Below are 20,878 nucleotides of genomic sequence, written 5' to 3'. Positions count from 1 at the left end.
AGCAGGTGGCCGTCGGGAACCCAGCTGTCGGTGTTTTTTGACAGTCGGGATCCCGACGTCGGGTGAATGCCTTTCGGGATTCCGACTGTCGGGACCCTATCCGGCACCCATCTGTAGCTGTAGAAAGACACATACAGTTATGTTGCTGATAAGACCAAGACAGTACATTTCATCACTCCATACTACATTAGTCACAAGTTGTGTATACTCATTAGCTTATCTCTTTATTACTGTGATTACATTGTTACATTGTGATGATTCTCTCCTGCAGTGGTGACTATGTTAATGCGCTTGCTCATTATGAGAAAGGAATGACTGGGGACAACATGGTAAGTATTGTATTTTATGGTATTCACAGTGTACTGGTATTTTATATGTGTCCAAATGATAGAATGCATTAGCGCAATTCACTTTGTAGAAAAATAAGCAAGGCCATCCATTAAAAATTGTTTTTAGAAAATATGAAAGAGATATACTATTTTTAATTAAAGAATTACGTGGTTATATTATGGGGACATGGGAATAAATGTTGGGGTCAGAGTGGTATCCGCACACTATGGGGGTATCGGACTGGCTCCCAGTAGCTACATGTGCCGCTGTTGAGCTTTATGTGCGTGGTCCTAGTGTATGACACTCAGCAAATGGTGAAGGCAGATGTACAGCCCCACCCTGATTCTTAGCTGTTGCACTCGGGCAGAGAGAGGGGAGCAGCAGCACCACTGAAAGGGTCTGGACTCTGGATATTGGTCCGTACCAGCTACCTATAGCGACTTTTGCCACTGTAGAGCTCTTTGCCTATACCAGTGTGTGCAAAAAGAAAACAAGGACCAATCGCACTGGAGAGAATTTTTGAAATAAGTGGTAAGGCCCCTCACTTGTGATGTAGTATACATATATTGCAGATACTACCAAGAGGGTGTGCCGCCACTGGACATTGGGTTCATACCCAATGTCCAGTGGCGGCACACCCTCTTGGTAGTATCTGCAATATATGTATACTACATCACAAGTGAGGGGCCTTACCACTTATTTCAATACCCAATATACCAGTGTGTGTGTGTGATAGCTTACACACAGCAAATGTTGCATGGAGACGTGCACAAAGAGCTCCACAGTAGCTGAGGTCACTGCAGGAAGCTGGTCTTGTCCGACATCACAGAGTCCACACGTTCTGGTTTTTACAGAATGATCCCTGCTCTTACAGGCTCAAACTCTCCTTTTTCCAGCAGAAGCAATATTTAATGTCTGCCGAAGCAATGTGAGGCTTGCGTATTAAGCAGTGATCCCAACTTCTGGAATGCTCATTATTTTATTTAGTGATATTAAGATTTATTAGGAATATGTCTGACCTATACAGAACCAGGTGTAGTATCGCTGCATCCCATAATTCTATGTTCATTTGTCTCTGTGCCATTGATTTGCAATTGCTGTGAACGCAGCCTTAGCCTCTGACCAATCAATGGGACTGACAAAATAGGCAGGGCCCCCTTTCCCAATCTTGATCCCCTGGCATGCCTGATAAGACTGCACTACTCAACCGCTACATTGCTTCAAGGGAAATGTCATAAACTTTGTTTATGACAAATGATACCAGTCCTGGGCCCCCTTTCTGTCTTGCCCAGGAGACCACTCAGACCCCACCCTGATGGCTGTTCTGCCAATCAGCATTACATTTCCTGCCCTAATGAGTTATCACTTGCTGCCCCATCTATATAATGACATCAGAATATATTCTATGCTATCATCATGCCACAGAGCGCTACATTCTTTCTTGATGCAGAGTAATGGTAATATAACCTTTCACATAGTGGCACATGCCATCTTTTGTTACTTCTAGCTTGAAGCTGATTGGTTAGTTCTACACTTGTCCACTGCTCCACTGATTTAATTGCTTGATATATCTCCCCCCATTATCATAGTGAGATTTCTCTGGTAGAAATGGTTGTATAATTGAATGCTATATTCCAATAGTATCTGGAACATGATGAAACGTGCCTGGCCGGTGTAGCACGAATGTCCATCCGCATGGGCGACATCCGGCGCGGGGTGAATCAGGCGCTCAAACACCCCAGCAGACTGCTGAAGAAAGACTGTGGTGCAATACTGGAAAGCATGAAGGTATATCGGATCGTCGCTGGGGTATGATGAGGAGTCTGTTCCGGTGACAGTCATTCATTGCTTCCCTCTCTTTCTGTGCAGCAATTGTCGGAGGCAGCCCAGCTGTACGAGAAGGGGCAGTACTACGATAAAGCGGCCGCTGTCTATATCCGATGCAAGAACTGGTGAGATGTATAACCTGTAAAACTGCGGGATCTAGGGCCTGATTCTGGTTGGTAGTTCTCTGCTTTGTGAGCCATGTAACGCCACCCGCCACCGCTAAACGCAGAATGTCCCACGCAGCACTGTGAATGGTTTTGCATAAACATCCATTTGCAGGCTTGCTCGCAGGCCTGAAATCATTCGATGGTCGATGAGCTCGCTAGTCTAAGTCAGTCTCTGGGGACTTAGATTTGTGGTACCCTACTCCGAGAACAGGACGGGCAGCTGACATCCGTTGACGTCAACCGCCTGCCCCTGGAAGGCAGGTGGCCGCCCCCGTTCACAAGGGGATGCCCAGCCTGCTTGCATGTGCCCGCCTCCTGCGTTTCCTGGACATACCCACGCCTTGGAGACTATGCAAGTTTCAGGCCTCAGAGACTATGCAAGGTGCCCGCATTGAAGCCCTGCACGTGCGCATAAGTGATTATGGACATGCGCAGACCTCTAACATCGAACTTCCCTTGCACAGGAACGGGTACGTTTGCGAATCAGAATGAGGGCCTTAGACTGTATTACATAACAGCCCCTTTCCTCCACCATTATCTGCAGGCAAGCTGTGTGCCGGTCTCCATGGCTGCCTATCTTAGCAATATATAGGTTTTTGTTTCTTCCTGACTGGGGGACACTGCTAACCCTTGTATAAAGAGGCAAGTGATGCTGGAGAAGACGCTAAATTGGCAGCAGTGTTACACAGCGGTTAGTATTGCTGCTTCACTGCACTGGGGACATGCTTTGTGGGTCCAGTTTGTATTGCGTTTGTATGTTCTCTATGTGCTTGTGGGGAATTATGTGAGGAATAGAAGCTCCAGCTATGTAATAGTTCCCTACTCCGTGGACACACAAATAGTCTATGACATTCTAGCTGCATTTCTTCTTACAGTAGCCAGAGCCCCACAACTGTACCTGCTCTCCCCCCAACCAGAGCATTCATGAAGTGACAGTCTACTGAGGCCAGGACCACACCAAGAGCGTAGAGCTGAGTAGGTGGTATCTGTCTCCAGCTTGTGGCCTCTCCAAAGATCCACCTGCAGAGGCTCAGGATGTGACCTTAGGTTGCACCTGATGCCAGCTTCTTGCTCCTGGCCTCCACTTATGTGACATTATGACACCACGTGTGCTGGAGGCAGGGGGACGCAGTGTCGGGCCCAGAGCGATTGAAAGATGATTGAATTTTTCTGCTCTGTGTTACAGAACCCGAGGAAACATGGTAAAACAGCTGCTCCCAGGGCTGTACCTTGGGGAAGGAGGAGGTTACTGGTGGTGGTGCAACTGTGATACAGGGCATTACTATTAGTGAGAATAGCATCCACACCTTTACCACAGAGCACATCTTCCTGATACACTCTGCAAATAATAACCCGTTCCTCTATTTGTCAGGGCGAAGGTGGGAGAGCTGCTGCCTAATGTGTCCTCTCCAAAGATCCACCTGCAGTATGCAAAAGCAAAGGAAGCTGATGGAAAGTGAGTTATTCTTATCATAGATTATCCAAGTAGAAGTTTATTTTGTTGTATAATATTATCATTTTACAATATATGAATACCTAATGTATACTACATAAGTCATGAAAGGTAGAGCGATAAACTGCAAGAAGCACCCCCCAGGGATGTATCGCTATTGGGAGAGACTTGTCACGTGATTGGGTGAAACTTGTCATGTGATTGGGTGAAACTTGTCATGTGATTGGGTGAGACTTTTCATGCGATTGGGTGAGACTTGTCATGCGATTGGGTGAGACTTGTCATGCGATTGGGTGAGACTTGTATTGCGATTGGGTGAGACTTGTCATGCGATTGGGTGCATTTTTTTCACATGTAAAGGGTGCCAGGTACAATGAGCTTTTCTGTGCCTCCTTCAGGTATAAAGAGGCCGCCTTGGCTTATGAGACTGCCCGGGACTGGGATAATGTCATCCGCATCTATTTGGATCACTTAAACAATCCGGAAAAAGCGGTTGGGATAGTGAAAGAGACTCAGTCGCTGGAAGGCGCCAAGATGGTAGCCAGGTAATGCTTATGTCACCGGTTCCTGGCATCTGGTGCATGTGGTGGGTTCAGTAGCGGATAGTTATTTGCTCTTCCTCTGGAGTGGTTTGAACTACAATTAGTACATAGCTATGTAAAGGTATTTGTCCTGTACTTAATAAAATGGGTAAAAAACTAGGAAAGACGATTATTATCTTGGCTCTATGGGTCCCATCAAGGACCCTAGCGGTCATATCAAACCCTGTTGGGTATGCTTGTAGAACTACAAATGTTGGTGCCTATAGACCTATAAGCATGGCCTGGCTTGTAGCGCCTACAGGGACCTGGAGTCCACCTGTAATTTACGCCCATGTGCAGATCCCCATCTATGCTTGTATAGTTCTGTAATGTTCATTTTCTCTTAATAGAATTATAAGCAGCACAGCATACACTGGAGTTGGGCGTCTAACTCATTGTGATTCTGGGGATAGATCATATGTAATATAGCTGTGTCTTGTAATAACTGCCTGTTGTATGTAGATTCTTCCTCCGACTCGGAGACTATGGCTCAGCCATACAGTTCCTAGTCCTGTCCAAGTGCAACAATGAGGCATTCCAGCTGGCCCGGCAACACAACCAGATGGAGATCTATGCTGAAGTTATAGGTGCGTCCACTTTATACATTGATGCTATATTATGCTGATGTTCTAGGTGCGTCCACTTTATACATTGATGCTGTATTATGCTGAAGTTATAGGTGCGTCCACTTTATACATTGATACTATACGATGCTGATGTTATAGGTGCGTCCACTTTATACATTGATACTATATTATGCTGAAGTTATAGGTGCGTCCACTTTATACATTGATACTATACGATGCTGATGTTATAGGTGCGTCCACTTTATACATTGATACTATATGATGCTGATGTTATAGGTGCGTCCACTTTATACATTGATACTATACGATGCTGATGTTATAGGTGCGTCCACTTTATACATTGATACTATATGATGCTGATGTTATAGGTGCGTCCACTTTATACATTGATACTATATTATGCTGATGTTCTAGGTGCGTCCACTTTATACATTAAAATTATATTATGCTGATGTTATAGGTGCGTCCACTTTATACATTGATACTATATGATGCTGATGTTATAGGTGCGTCCACTTTATACATTGATACTATATGATGCTGATGTTATAGGTGCGTCCACTTTATACATTGATACTATATGATGCTGATGCTATAGGTGCGTCCACTTTATACATTGATGCTATATTATGATGATGTTATAGGTGCGTCCACTTTATACATTGATACTATATGATGCTGATGTTATAGGTGCGGCCACTTTATACATTGATGCTATATTATGCTGATGTTATAGGTGCGTCCACTTTATACATTGATGCTACATTATGCTGGTGTTATAGGTGCGTCCACTTTATACATTGATATTATATTATGCTGATGTTATAGGTGCGGCCACTTTATACATTGATACTATATGATGCTGATGCTATAGGTGCGACCACTTTATACATTGATACTATATGATGCTGATGTTATAGGTGCATCCACTTTATTCATTGATAATATATGATGCTGATGTTATAGGTGCGTCCACTTTATACATTGATACTATATGATGCTGATGTTATAGGTGCGGCCACTTTATACATTGATACTATATTATGCTGATGTTATAGGTGCGGCCACTTTATACATTGATATTATATTATGCTGATGTTATAGGTGCGGCCACTTTATACATTGATACTATATTATGCTGATGTTATAGGTGCGTCCACTTTATACATTGATACTATATGATGCTGATGTTATAGGTGCGTCCACTTTATACATTGATACTATATTATGCTGATGTTCTAGGTGCGTCCACTTTATACATTGATACTATATTATGCTGATGTTATAGGTGCGTCCACTTTATACATTGATACTATATTATGCTGATGTTATAGGTGCGTCCACTTTATACTTTGATACTATATGATGCTGATGTTATAGGTGCGTCCACTTTATACATTGATGCTATATTATGCTGATGTTCTAGGTGCGTCTACTTTATACATTGATACTATATAATGCTGATGTTATAGGTGCGTCCACTTTATACATTGATAATATATGATGCTGATGTTATAGGTGCGTCCACTTTATACATTGATACTATATAATGCTGATGTTATAGGTGCGTCCACTTTATACATTGATAATATATGATGCTGATGTTATAGGTGCGTCCACTTTATACATTGATGCTATATGATACTGATGTTCTAGGTGCGTCCACTTTATACATTGATACTATATTATGCTGATGTTATAGGTGCGTCCACTTTATACATTGATACTATATTATGCTGATGTTCTAGGTGCGTCTACTTTATACATTGATACTATATGATGCTGATGTTATAGGTGCGTCCACTTTATACATCGATACTATACGATGCTGATGTTATAGGTGCGTCCACTTTATACATCGATACTATATTATGCTGATGTTATAGGTGCGGCCACTTTATACATTGATACTATACGATGCTGATGTTATAGGTGCGTCCACTTTATACATTGATGCTATATGATACTGATGTTCTAAGTGCGTCCACTTTATACATCGATACTATATTATGCTGATGTTATAGGTGCGGCCACTTTATACATTGATATTATATTATGCTGATGTTATAGGTGCGGCCACTTTATACATTGATACTATACGATGCTGATGTTATAGGTGCGTCCACTTTATACATCGATACTATATTATGCTGATGTTATAGGTGCGGCCACTTTATACATTGATACTATATGATGCTGATGTTATAGGTGCGTCCACTTTATACATTGATACTATATTATGCTGATGTTATAGGTGCGTCCACTTTATACATTGATACTATATTATGCTGATGTTATAGGTGCGTCCACTTTATACATTGATACTATATTATGCTGATGTTCTAGGTGCGTCCACTTTATACTTTGATACTATATGATGCTGATGTTATAGGTGCGACCACTTTATACATTGATGCTATATTATGCTGATGTTATAGGTGCGTCCACTTTATACATTGATACTATATGATGCTGATGTTATAGGTGCGTCCACTTTATACATTGATACTATATGATGCTGATGTTATAGGTGCGGCCACTTTATACATCGATACTATATTATGCTGATGTTATAGGTGCGGCCACTTTATACATTGATACTATATGATGCTGATGTTATAGGTGCGTCCACTTTATACATTGATAATATATGATGCTGATGTTATAGGTGCGGCCACTTTATACATTGATACTATATAATGCTGATGTTATAGGTGCGTCCACTTTATACATTGATAATATATGATGCTGATGTTATAGGTGCGTCCACTTTATACATTGATGCTATATGATACTGATGTTCTAGGTGCGTCCACTTTATACATTGATACTATATTATGCTGATGTTATAGGTGCGTCCACTTTATACATTGATACTATACGATGCTGATGTTCTAGGTGCGTCCACTTTATACATTGATACTATACGATGCTGATGTTATAGGTGCGTCCACTTTATACATTGATACTATATTATGCTGATGTTATAGGTGCGTCCACTTTATACATTGATACTATACGATGCTGATGTTCTAGGTGCGTCCACTTTATACATTGATACTATACGATGCTGATGTTATAGGTGCGGCCACTTTATACATTGATACTATACGATGCTGATGTTATAGGTGCGTCCACTTTATACATCGATACTATATTATGCTGATGTTATAGGTGCGGCCACTTTATACATTGATACTATACGATGCTGATGTTATAGGTGCGTCCACTTTATACATCGATACTATACGATGCTGATGTTATAGGTGCGTCCACTTTATACATCGATACTATATTATGCTGATGTTATAGGTGCGGCCACTTTATACATTGATACTATACGATGCTGATGTTATAGGTGCGTCCACTTTATACATTGATGCTATATGATACTGATGTTCTAAGTGCGTCCACTTTATACATCGATACTATATTATGCTGATGTTATAGGTGCGGCCACTTTATACATTGATATTATATTATGCTGATGTTATAGGTGCGGCCACTTTATACATTGATACTATACGATGCTGATGTTATAGGTGCGTCCACTTTATACATCGATACTATATGATGCTGATGTTCTAGGTGCGTCCACTTTATACATTGATACTATATTATGCTGATGTTCTAGGTGCGTCCACTTTATACTTTGATACTATATGATGCTGATGTTATAGGTGCGTCCACTTTATACATTGATACTATATTATGCTGATGTTATAGGTGCGTCCACTTTATACATTGATACTATATTATGCTGATGTTCTAAGTGCGTCCACTTTATACATTGATACTATATGATGCTGATGTTATAGGTGCGGCCACTTTATACATTGATACTATATGATGCTGATGTTATAGGTGCGTCCACTTTATACATTGATACTATATTATGCTGATGTTATAGGTGCGTCCACTTTATACATTGATACTATATTATGCTGATGTTCTAGGTGCGTCCACTTTATACTTTGATACTATATGATGCTGATGTTATAGGTGCGTCCACTTTATACATTGATACTATATGATGCTGATGTTATAGGTGCGTCCACTTTATACATTGATACTATATGATGCTGATGTTGCGGATGGATGCTTGTGAATCTACTCATTTCATTAAGTCATATGGCCAAATGTGCTTGCGTCGATCTTTTGATCCTGTCGACCATAAGCATGTCTACCTTTAGTGGTCGACCCCACGTATGTTTGCCATAATTTGCTATAATCAATGACCCATATCTGTCAGATGCCATACACAGCTCTACATTGACAGTATAGCTAGATGCTAGTGCATGCGATAATGATACTGTCAATGTGGAGATCTGCAGGAATTGTACAAATCAGATATTTCTTAGAATTTTATCTTTTTTGTTGCAACTTAATGAGACGCACGATCATCCTTTTTTTTTTTCTTCTCCTTTTTTATTATTTGTGAAACTCTTTTAGTTTGCAAGCAGTGTTCAGATACCAGGCTGTAGGCACATGTGTTTGCACTAATCTGGCAGTTGCCTTGAGAGTTGGCAGAGGGTGTGACATAAGTGCGGGTGTCTGTGTTGCAGGATCAGAGAACACCAGCAGTGAGGATTACCAGAGTATCGCCCTGTACTTCGAGGGGGAGAAGATGCATTTTCAAGCTGGCAAGTTTTTCCTGCGCTGTGGACAACATGCGAGGGTGGGTAAATGGAATTGTGGTAACAAAAATATAATCCAATAACTACTGTATTTATTTCTGTACATAGGTCTCTAGATTCAACGTTTATTAGCATTTGTCAATCACAATGATTTATTCTAGACAGAACAGCTGTTGTGGGGGATACATGCAGACCACCGGCGGTCAGAATAAAAATGCCAGCATCCCTTTCACACCAGAAAATGCAGGGACCCACCTGGGAATTCGGCCCAGGGATCATGCCGGGGCATTCCCGGGTTAGCCCCTTTCACACCAGAACAGTCCCTGCATTTTCTGGTGTGGGGAGGAGGCTGGCAGCGGTGTTGGACAGTACTCACCCTGCTGGTTCTCGGTGCAGGCCGATGATCCACACAGGCGGCGGGCGCAGATGACAGGTCAGGCGGCGGGCGCAGATGACAGGTCAGGCGGCGGGCACAGATGACGCAGCTCTCTGGCTGCAGTGAGGGTGCCGGAGAGCTTCTTCATCCATCGCCTGTCCTGTTAGCATGTGTGGATCCCCGGTCTGGCTGCACGCACCAAGGACCGGCAACCCGGGTGACTTCCCCTACCCCTTTACCACCGGCCAGGACCCTGGGAACAACCCTCCATAGCAGGGTTGAAATCCAGTCAAATTTTCCAGGGATTTTGCCATGGGAACTTTACAAAACCAGCGCTAGTCGTGGGCCCAACCCGGGAATTTAGGCTGGTGTGAAAGGGGTATTACATTCCCTGCCCCCCCCCCCCCCCCCCCAAACCAACCCTCCTTTCTAGCAGCCTAACCCTTCCTCCCCGTAACGTGATCCTAACCCTCTCCATACAGCCTAACCCTAATCTTCTCTTCCCCCACAGCCTAACCCTAATCTTCCCGTCCCCACATCCTAACTCTAAGTCCCCCACCTAGTGCCTTCACCTAACTCCCCCTTCCCCAGCCTGACCCGACCCACATACTCACCAATCGGGATGGCGGCTGTTGTTTTACTGAATTCGGAAATCCTGACCGCCAGAATACTGACTGACTTTGTGTGAGTCTGCCTGTTTTTTTTTTTTTAAAGCAGCAATCATTTACACCATGTTGGCTTTGCTTTGTATATGATTGCTGCTTTAAAAAAACAGGTAACCGCATGTATTTTTGCTTAAAATCCCTTTTTCTCTTTATATTTTAGGCATTAAAACACTTTTTAAAGTGCTCAGCTACCGATGAAAACACTGCGATAGAAATGGCAATTGAAACGGTGAGACAATGCAACTTTATGTACAGTTACCTGACTATAGCAGGTATATAACATAGTATGAATATAATATAGTATGACACATTGACCTGGTTCTATACATTAAAAGGACATCTTCTGAATGTGAGATTTCTAACCCTGCAACCCTTCTCTCTGTATAGGTTGGACAGGCCAAGGAGGATCCACTGACCAATCAGTTGATAGACTATCTAATGGGGGAAAATGACGGCATGCCGAAGGTACGGTATTGTTCTCTGTCCTATTGAACATAACGTAGTGTAATATACGTCACAGACCGCAAATTGTTTCTCTTTCTCAGGATGCAAAGTACCTCTTCCGCCTGTACATGGCTCTGAAGCAATACAGAGAGGCTGCCCGCACCGCCATCATCATAGCCCGGGAGGAGCAATCTGCAGGTCACTATAATACACGTAGGATCTTGGTACACAGACTGGAGTTCCGACACCAGATTGCTGTATGTCCTGTGTCACTGAGGACACTGTTGTGAGTGACCGCTCACATGCACTATATGGGCATTGCTGTCATTACTGAACATCAGTCCTGTTATGGCAGGTTACAGTTAGCGCGTACCTGGTAATATGTGGACTTATTTCTGTGATCATGTCAGTGGGGGATCAGGGCTCAACCACAGTCCTTATTATTTGTTATATGCCTAAATCCATCATGATCTTTTTCCTTCTCTCCTGGGTTATTTGTTAAGAATGATGTGCCAGTCCCCACTGTGCTCATCCCTGCTGTGACAGTCCCCACTGTGCTCATCCCTGCTGTGCCAGTCACCACTGTGCTCATCCCTGCTGTGTCAGTCCTTGCTGTGGCTTGCATCAGCGGCTGGTCGCTAATTCACCCGTCTAGGGCTTAAGTCAATATTTTCTATGGCAACATGGAGCAAATTGTGTTGCTCTGTTGGGGTTATTTTATTTTATTTTCTATGTAATTGTAAAAAAAATCTGCATTTTTTTTTCTATTGAAAGGCAACTACCGAAACGCACATGACGTGCTCTTCAGTATGTACATGGAACTGAAAACACAGAAAATAAAGATCCCTGCAGAGATGGTGACAAACCTGATGATCCTGCACAGCTACATCCTCGTCAAGGTATTTGGAGCTGTTCCCTGCTGTTCTAGTATAACAGTGATGCATACCTCCCAACATCCGTGAAGGCAGGGACGTGACTGTGTGTGCGCTGAAGCTGCGCACCGACTTTTGGGAGCGTGGCCCGCCGGAAAGGGCATGGCCTATACTCACTATGCTACCACGAGGCCACGCCCCCGTTTCCGCCGCGGTGGGGGCATGCCCAGCAGCTCTGCGAGCTGCTGACCAGCCCCCAGCCCCTCTGCCTGCAAGAAAAGATGCTGTGCGCATTCACGGACTACAGGGGGTGACCTGCGTAAAGGCACTTGGCCACAGAACTACCAGACCATATAATACACTGTAGGGGCTGTATTCTACCATATGTAACATACACAATGAGGTCTGTAACCAATCATTAACCGTCATTTAATATAACTCTGTAACTAACATCCTATTGGATGATACGGCACCCAGTGCATTTCTGCTAAGGCTTTTGAATAATCCAATTAACCTTATATTCGGTGCATGTTGGGAGGGATCCATGACGGATCCCTCACACAGCGCTGCGGTAAGAAGCACATAGGCTTCTGGCGATTTCCTCCGCAGCAGTGACACTGCGGAGGGGGGACAGAGCATACAGAAATGCGGTAAAAAGCCTGATAACGGGGTTTTTACCCCATTTCTGCTTTAGAGAATCTCCACCTACCTGTATAACTGTTATCTGATTATTATATTGTAAGTAATACCATAAAATATATAATGGCTACCTTCTTTTTCATGGGAATAAAATGATTGAATGACCAATCCAATAATTCTTTTGGATACACATGACTGTCCTATGACTCTGGCTGCCTTCTACTCCAGTCAGAGATAGTCCAATAGCCAGATCACCAGAGTAGGCCGCATACCCCTGAGTTCTTCATGGCTCCAGTATTGTTTTCTGGATTTGGTATTGGAATGCGTTGGTGAGATACACTATAATAGTGTTATCCTAAACACATGTGGAACTGGAGCTTCATCACCTTCCACAATGTACTTACTCGTTCGCTCTTTCTTATTCTGTTACAGATCCATGTTAAGCGCGGGGACCATCTGAAAGGCGCTCGCATGCTGATACGTGTTGCTAACAATATCAGTAAATTCCCCTCCCGTAAGTACTGGCAGGGCTGTGCGGTCATGTAGGAATGATGCGTATCTGTACCAGGAGACAGTACTAGAGGATGTTCAGTAGAACATGCAGATAAGTCATTTCCATATGGCCTGGCTATTTGCACAATTACCACTTCCCTGACTGCCCTGTATTGGTACCTCTGCCACTGACCATTCTGCCTGGCTGTAGGAACACTGGATCTATACAACAGCTATTACTAGTTAAAAATAAAGATCCTAAACTATAATAAAATGCCTGGGATTACACCTTCAGGTGTAACCCAAGTACATATACTCCTGTTCTCTCCCAATGTAACCCAGGCATATACACTTCTGTTCTCTCCTGATGTAACCCAGGTACATATACTACTGTTCTCTCCTGGTGTAAGCCAGGCGCATATACTACTGCTCTCTCCGGTGTAATCCAGGCGCATATACTACTGCTCTCTCCGGTGTAATCCAGGCGCATATACTACTGCTCTCTCCGGTGTAATCCAGGCGCATATACTACTGCTCTCTCCCAGTGTAACCAAGGCACATATTCTACTGCTCTCTCCCGATGTAACCCAGACACATAAACTACTGTTCTCTCCCGATGTAACCCAGGCGCATATACTACTGTTCTCTCACCCGGTGTAACCCAGGTATATACACTCCTGTTCTCGCCTGGTGTAACCCAGGCACACATACTACTGCTCTCTCCCAGTTTAACACAGGTACATATACTACTGTTCTCTCCTGCTGTAACCTAGGCGCATATACTACTGTTCTATCCCGGTGTAACCCAGGCAGATACTTTACTGTTCTCTCCCGGTGTAACACATGCACATATACTACTGTTCTCTCCCGGTGTAACCCAGGCACATATACTCCTGTTCTCTCCCAGTGTAACCCAGGCACATACACTACTGCTCTCTCCCTGTGTAACACATCATGCACATATACTACTGTTCTCTACCGGTGTAACCCACGCAGATACACTACTGTTCTCTCCCAGTGTAAAGGCCCCCATACACTATGCGATTTTGGGACGATTTCATCCGATTTCGGCACTTTGTGCCGATAATCGGATGAAATCGGCCCAAAATCGTAGGTATGTGACATTTGATCCGATCCGATGCGCGGTCCCGTGCGCATCGGACCGGATCAGGGAGGTCGGACGGTCTGTACATACGATCACGTCCGACCTCCCTGTATGCATATGCCTGCCACCTGACAGGCATATGCATACAGACACCGGGGGAGTAGTGGGGGCGGCCAGCGGCAGCGGTAGTGGGGGCGGGCAGCGGCGGCGGGGACGGGCGGCGTTTGCGGTGAGCGCAGTGTACTTACACATAGCAGTAGCAGCAGCGGCGGGGACGGGACGCGCAGTGGCGGCTATTATATTTTTAAAATACTTGTCAAATGACCGGCCGCTCTCTGATTGGCTGAGAGCTCTCCGGCCAATCAGAGAGCGGCCGGTCATTTGACAAGTATTTTAAAAATATAATAGCCGCCACTGCGCGTCCCGTCCCCGCCGCTGCTGCTATGTGTAAGTACACTGCGCTCACCGCAAACGCCGCCCGTCGCCGCTGCCCGCCCCCACTACCGCCCCCACCACCGCTGCCCGTCCCCACTACTGCCGCTGCCCGCCCCCACTACTGCTCACCGCCCTGCAGCTCCCCGGGTTTTTTTTTACATGGGATAAATCGCATGCGATTTATCCCATGTAAAAATGGCACATCAAGTGCCAAATTGTATGTGAGCCTCCCGGGGAGCTGCCGGGCGGCTCGCAGGTAAATTGGGTCCGACTTGTCCCTAGGACAAGTCGGCCTAATGTATGGGGGCCTTAACACATGCACATATACTACTGTTCTCTCCCGGTGTAACCCACGCAGATACACTACTGTTCTCTCCCAGTGTAACCCAGGCAGATATACTACTGCTCTCTCCCGCTATAACCCAGGCAAATATACTACTGCTCTCTCCCTGTGTAACCCAGGTACATATACTACCGTTCTCTCCCGGTGTGACCCAGGTACATATACTACTGCTCTCTCCCGGTGTAACACAGGCACATATACTCCTGTTCTCTTCCGGTGTAACCCAGGCACATATACTACTGTTCTCTCCCGGTGTAACCCAGGCACATATACTCTTGTTCTCTCCCGGTGTAACACAGGCACATATACTACTGCTCTATCCCGGTGTGACCCAGGCGCATACACTACTGTTCTATCCCAGTGTAACCCAGGCACATATACTACTGCTCTCTCCCGGTGTAACCCAGGCACATGTACTACTGCTCTCTCCCGGTGTAACCCAGGCACATATACTACTGCTCTCTCCCGCTGTAACCCAGGCACATGTACTACTGTTCTCTCCCAGTGTAACCCAGGCACATGTACTACTGCTCTCTCCCGCTGTAACCCAGGCACATGTACTACTGTTCTCTCCCAGTGTAACCCAGGCACATGTACTACTGCTCTCTCCCGGTGTAACCCAGGCACATATACTACTGTTCTCTCCCAGTGTAACCCAGGCACATATACTACTGCTCTCTCCCGGTGTAACCCAGGCACATATACTACTGCTCTCTCCCGCTGTAACCCAGGCACATGTACTACTGCTCTCTCCCGGTGTAACCCAGGCACATATACTACTGCTCTCTCCCGCTGTAACCCAGGCACATATACTACTGCTCTCTCCCGGTGTAACCCAGGCACATATACTAATGTTCTCTCCCGGTGTAACACAGGCACATATAATACTGCTCTCTCCCGGTGTAACCCAGGCACATATACTACTGCTCTCTCCCGCTGTAACCCAGGCACATATACTACTGCTCTCTCCCGCTGTAACCCAGGCACATATACTACTGCTCTCTCCCGGTGTAACCCAGGCACATATACTAATGTTCTCTCCCGGTGTAACACAGGCACATATACTACTGCTCTCTCCCGGTGTAACCCAGGCACATATACTAATGTTCTCTCCCGGTGTAACACAGGCACATATAATACTGCTCTCTCCCGGTGTGACCCAGGCGCATATACTACTGCTCTCTCCCGCTGTAACCCAGGCACATATACTACTGCTCTCTCCCGGTGTAACCCAGGCACATATACTAATGTTCTCTCCCGGTGTAACACAGGCACATATACTACTGCTCTCTCCCGGTGTAACCCAGGCACATATACTAATGTTCTCTCCCGGTGTAACACAGGCACATATAATACTGCTCTCTCCCGGTGTGACCCAGGCGCATATACTACTGCTCTCTCCCGCTGTAACCCAGGCACATATACTACTGCTCTCTCCCGGTGTAACCCAGGCACATATACTAATGTTCTCTCCCGGTGTAACACAGGCACATATACTACTGCTCTCTCCCGGTGTAACCCAGGCACATATACTAATGTTCTCTCCCGGTGTAACACAGGCACATATAATACTGCTCTCTCCCGGTGTGACCCAGGCGCATATACTACTGCTCTCTCCCGCTGTAACCCAGGCACATATACTACTGCTCTCTCCCGGTGTGACCCAGGCGCATATACTAATGTTCTCTCCCGGTGTGACCCAGGCGCATATACTAATGCTCCCGGTGTGACCCAGGCGCATATACTAGTGTTTTCAGAGAAGGCTTTTTTTTTTGGGGGGGGGGGGGGGGGGAGAGGTTTAATCCCATTACCCCTACATGAGCTCCTACATTTAGAACTGGTAACTCAGAGGCAATTTACCTTGCACAGAGTACAAACCAACCAACACCATCCCCTCCTCAGATATAGTGCTGCTCTCCTCACCTGAATCATACACAGATACATCTCGCCCTTACATCTCACGTTGGTGATCACACTTCTAAGACCGAATCTACAGTGAGCTCTCCAAACCAGTCCAAGCCATTCCATACATCACATGAAGCTCATACTGCCTCAGCCATCTCCAGTCTCTCCTGCCATGTAAGGATCTAGGGGAAGTGGTCATCTATTAGAATGAACTTAGGTCTACAGTCATTAGGTCGACCCCACTAGGTCAACTGGCAGGAAGGTCGACCTGACTTAAAGTCGACATGGGCCAAGGTCGACATGACTTAAGGTCGAATTTGCATAAAGGTCGACATAAGGAAGGTCGACTGGTCATACGGTCGACATGGGGTTTTTCACTGTTTTTTGAGCCGACATGTGCCGACAGGCGGTATTTCATGCCCTACCATCCACTAGGGTCCGATTCTGTGTCCATGTCGACTGTGTTGACATTCGGATCAAAAAACAGCGAAACACCCATGTCGACATTATGACCAGTCGACCTTCCTCATGTCGACCTTTATGCAAATTCGACCTTAAGTCATGTCGACATTGGCCCATGTCGACCTTAAATCAGGTTGACCTTCCAGCCAGTCGACCTAATGGGGTCGACCTAATGACTGTAGACCTAAGTTCATTCTGACAGATGTACCGATTCCGGATCCAGTCACCTATATGTACAATGAGTTACGTTACTAACGCAGGGACATCTTCAGGCAGATATTTGATGTTTGGTTCCTTTGATTCTCCTTTGCTCTTACAGACATAGTCCCGATCCTGACCTCCACTGTAATTGAGTGTCACAGAGCTGCACTGAAAAACTCTGCCTTCAGTTTTGCCGCCATGCTGATGAGGCCGGAGTATCGCAACAAGATAGATGCAAAGTATAAGAAGAAGATAGAGGCAATGGTCAGGTGAGTAGCAGCTGAGGGCCACAACATGGGCACCGACCGGGTGACAACGTCTCTATCTTCTCAGTGATTGTGCCTTGTGTGTCTGCACAGGCGACCGGACACCTCTGAGCTGGAGGAAGAAACGGCTCCTTGTCCATTCTGTGACTTCAAGCTCCCGGAGTGTGAACTTCTCTGCCCTGGCTGCAAGAATAACCTGCCATACTGTATAGCTACCGTAAGCAAACTCCATTCCATGTAGTATATATGTATACAGTTCTATGGACCATAACTAAGCTCTTATATTTAGCAGCAATCATGTACAGTACACACCTATGGCCTATTGGCCTGGTAAATTTCCCCATTTCATAGGCCGGGCAGTGGGACACGCATTCCTCACACATAGGAGGCCGGGCAGTGGGACACACATTCCTCACACATAGGAGGCCGGGCAGTGAGACACTTTCCTCACACATGGGAGGCCGGGCAGTGGGACGCGCTTTCCTCACACATGGGAGGCCGGGCAGTGGGACACGCATTCCTCACACATGGGAGGCCGGGCAGTGGGACGCGCATTCCTCACACATGGGAGGCCGGGCAGTGGGACGCGCATTCCTCACACATGGGAGGCCGGGCAGTGGGACGCGCTTTCCTCACACATGGGAGGCCGGGCAGTGGGACGCGCATTCCTCACACATGGGAGGCCGGGCAGTGGGACGCGCATTCCTCACACATGGGAGGCCGGGCAGTGGGACGCGCTTTCCTCACACATGGGAGGCCGGGCAGTGGGACGCGCATTCCTCACACATGAGAGGCCGGGCAGTGGGACGCGCATTCCTCACACATGGGAGGCCGGGCAGTGGGACGCGCATTCCTCACACATGGGAGGCCGGGCAGTGGGACGCGCATTCCTCACACATGGGAGGCCGGGCAGTGGGACGCGCATTCCTCACACATGGGAGGCCGGGCAGTGGGACGCGCATTCCTCACACATGGGAGGCCGGGCAGTGGGACGCGCATTCCTCACACATGGGAGGCCGGGCAGTGGGACGCGCATTCCTCACACATGGGAGGCCCGGCAGTGGGACACGCATTCCTCACACATGGGAGGCCGGGCAGTGGGACACGCATTCCTCACACATGGGAGGCCGGGCAGTGGGACACGCATTCCTTACACATAGGAGGCCGGACAGTGGGACACACATTCCTCACACATAGGAGACCGGGGTATCCTATTGGATGTGGATTGTGGTTTGGAGCGGGGTCCAGTCGGATAAAGAGGGTGGTTTGGTGCTGGGTCCAATCAGATGCAGAGGGTGGTTTGGGGCATGGACCAATTGGATGCAGAACGTGGCTTGGTAAAAAGCAAAGAGCTGTTAAATGACCCTCGCCCTTAATACAGCAGCTTAAACATTTTTCCCTATGGTATCTGTGCCCAAGTCCTGTAGAAACCAGCATTATACAAGCTCATGCAATGCGCTATTCTGTATTACAGGGTCGGCACATGATTAAAGAGGACTGGTGCATCTGCCCCCATTGTGAGTTCCCAGCCCTGTACCCAGAGTTCAAAACGTAAGTTGCGGGTGTAGCAGTTATTTCCGTCACTACTTCAAGTTTTAATCTGTTTATTAAAATAAAGAGCGTGCTTCCATAGACACACTGACACCTGACTTCACGGCAGGCACCATCTGAGTTGCCTACTCCATGTTATACATGAGTGGTTCCCAACCTCGGTCCTCAAGTACCCCAACAGTTCACGTTTCCCAGGTTTCCTCACAGAATTACAAGTAAAATAATTAGTTCCACCTTTGGATCTCTGAAAATGTGCCAGTGAGTAATGAATGCACCTGCCAGGTGACCTGGAAAACATGCGCTGCTCGGGGTACTCGAGGACCAATGTCAGAGCCACTGTTATATCTGTTTACTGTTGTGTATTATGAATTTTTAAATAATTAATTTGATATGCTGAAAGCTCCTTGTTTGCTCCCATTTATCTCCTGCACATCCAGAGTACCCTATTTTGCAGTTAATGGGAAAAGACCCTGTAGCCAAGCAAAATGGGTTCCCCCCCTCCCGAACAATAACCAGTCCAGGGCTACACCCCACACCCCTGGTGGAGGCAGATGAGGGGTTAATGGTACATTAATATTGTTCTTTACAAGCAGCCTACAGGTCCGGGAAAGCCAGCCACAGCAAATTGGCACTTGGAGAACCAAAAGTGCCAGCATGGCCGGACATATAGTCCGTCTGTAATTAAAACATTAAAATAAGAACATTTTAATAATAATAATAATAGTAGTAGTAGATTATGCAGCACCTACCCCTGGGGGATGGCAGCCTTAAGCTGTTTTGCATGACCACTACCTCCCTAGGACCTGCGGCGGCTCCTCTTCTGTCTTCACCTGAAGGGCAGTGGCATGTAAGCTCTTTTATATGGTCACTAAGCAGCCAACCAGAAGCCCACTGCAGGCAAGGACAAGCAGGTGACAACCTGTGTTTATTCGCTCAGTACACTGCACCCCACAACATGGACTGGTGCACATCTTTGTACACTGTGTTGCTGTATGGTAGGGGGGGCACATGCCTTGGTGCCCCCAAATCTGTCTAATGCCATTTCAATTTAAGTGCTTACAATTCCCCATTTATTTAATGTCATTCCAAAATATTTCCTATCCCACCAATGAAATCGCACCCATAACTGATGACAGGTAATGCTGCATACGAGGTATTTACATAATGAAGGAATTAGTAACGATACAGAAGATATTAATGCAGACGAGTGAGATAAATGATCAGTGGATACAATTAATAAGTGCCCTGCGCGGTTCTCCCTCTCCCCAGACTGCTGGAGACAGAGAGCACCTGTCCCATGTGTTCTGAGAAGGTGACCGCTGGCCAGCTGCTGAAGGTGCCGGACTGCTCGGTGTATCTCAGACAGGAACAGGACGATCAGTGACACAGATGGCGTAAGCAGTAATCACTCTCTTCTTCCCGTGATAGATATCATTGGCCTCATTCCAATCATATGTAGTAAATACCTAATCTCCTGTATGTACCTGTATGGTCCATGCTCCTGGCACTGTCTAGAACAGTGATGACTAACCTTGACACT

At 46.0% G+C, this 20,878-nt stretch overlaps 1 protein-coding gene across 2 annotated transcripts in view; it reads left to right on the top strand.

Moving 5' to 3' along the window:
• WDR19 (WD repeat domain 19) overlaps positions 1-20,878 on the top strand; it is an 81,756-nt gene that overhangs the window by 59,770 nt on the left and 1,108 nt on the right. For both annotated transcript variants that reach the window (XM_083158411.1, XM_083158413.1), the window contains exons 21-36: positions 272-329; positions 1,972-2,118; positions 2,200-2,282; positions 3,697-3,780; positions 4,176-4,322; positions 4,821-4,945; positions 9,511-9,623; positions 10,784-10,852; positions 11,011-11,088; positions 11,169-11,265; positions 11,842-11,966; positions 13,011-13,092; positions 17,640-17,790; positions 17,881-18,004; positions 19,262-19,338; positions 20,608-20,732. In XM_083158411.1, coding sequence (XP_083014537.1) covers positions 272-329; positions 1,972-2,118; positions 2,200-2,282; positions 3,697-3,780; positions 4,176-4,322; positions 4,821-4,945; positions 9,511-9,623; positions 10,784-10,852; positions 11,011-11,088; positions 11,169-11,265; positions 11,842-11,966; positions 13,011-13,092; positions 17,640-17,790; positions 17,881-18,004; positions 19,262-19,338; positions 20,608-20,722 — 1,675 coding nt within the window. In that variant the 3' untranslated portion in view covers positions 20,723-20,732. The remainder of the gene's footprint in view (positions 1-271; positions 330-1,971; positions 2,119-2,199; positions 2,283-3,696; positions 3,781-4,175; positions 4,323-4,820; positions 4,946-9,510; positions 9,624-10,783; positions 10,853-11,010; positions 11,089-11,168; positions 11,266-11,841; positions 11,967-13,010; positions 13,093-17,639; positions 17,791-17,880; positions 18,005-19,261; positions 19,339-20,607; positions 20,733-20,878) is intronic.

The sequence above is a fragment of the Crinia signifera genome, chromosome 1 (assembly GCF_055691185.1).
Source record: "Crinia signifera chromosome 1, ASM5569118v1, whole genome shotgun sequence".
Classification (NCBI taxonomy): Eukaryota; Metazoa; Chordata; class Amphibia; order Anura; family Myobatrachidae; genus Crinia; species Crinia signifera.
The sequence above is the reverse complement of the archived record's forward strand: the minus strand, read 5'-3'. Positions and strand labels throughout refer to the sequence as shown.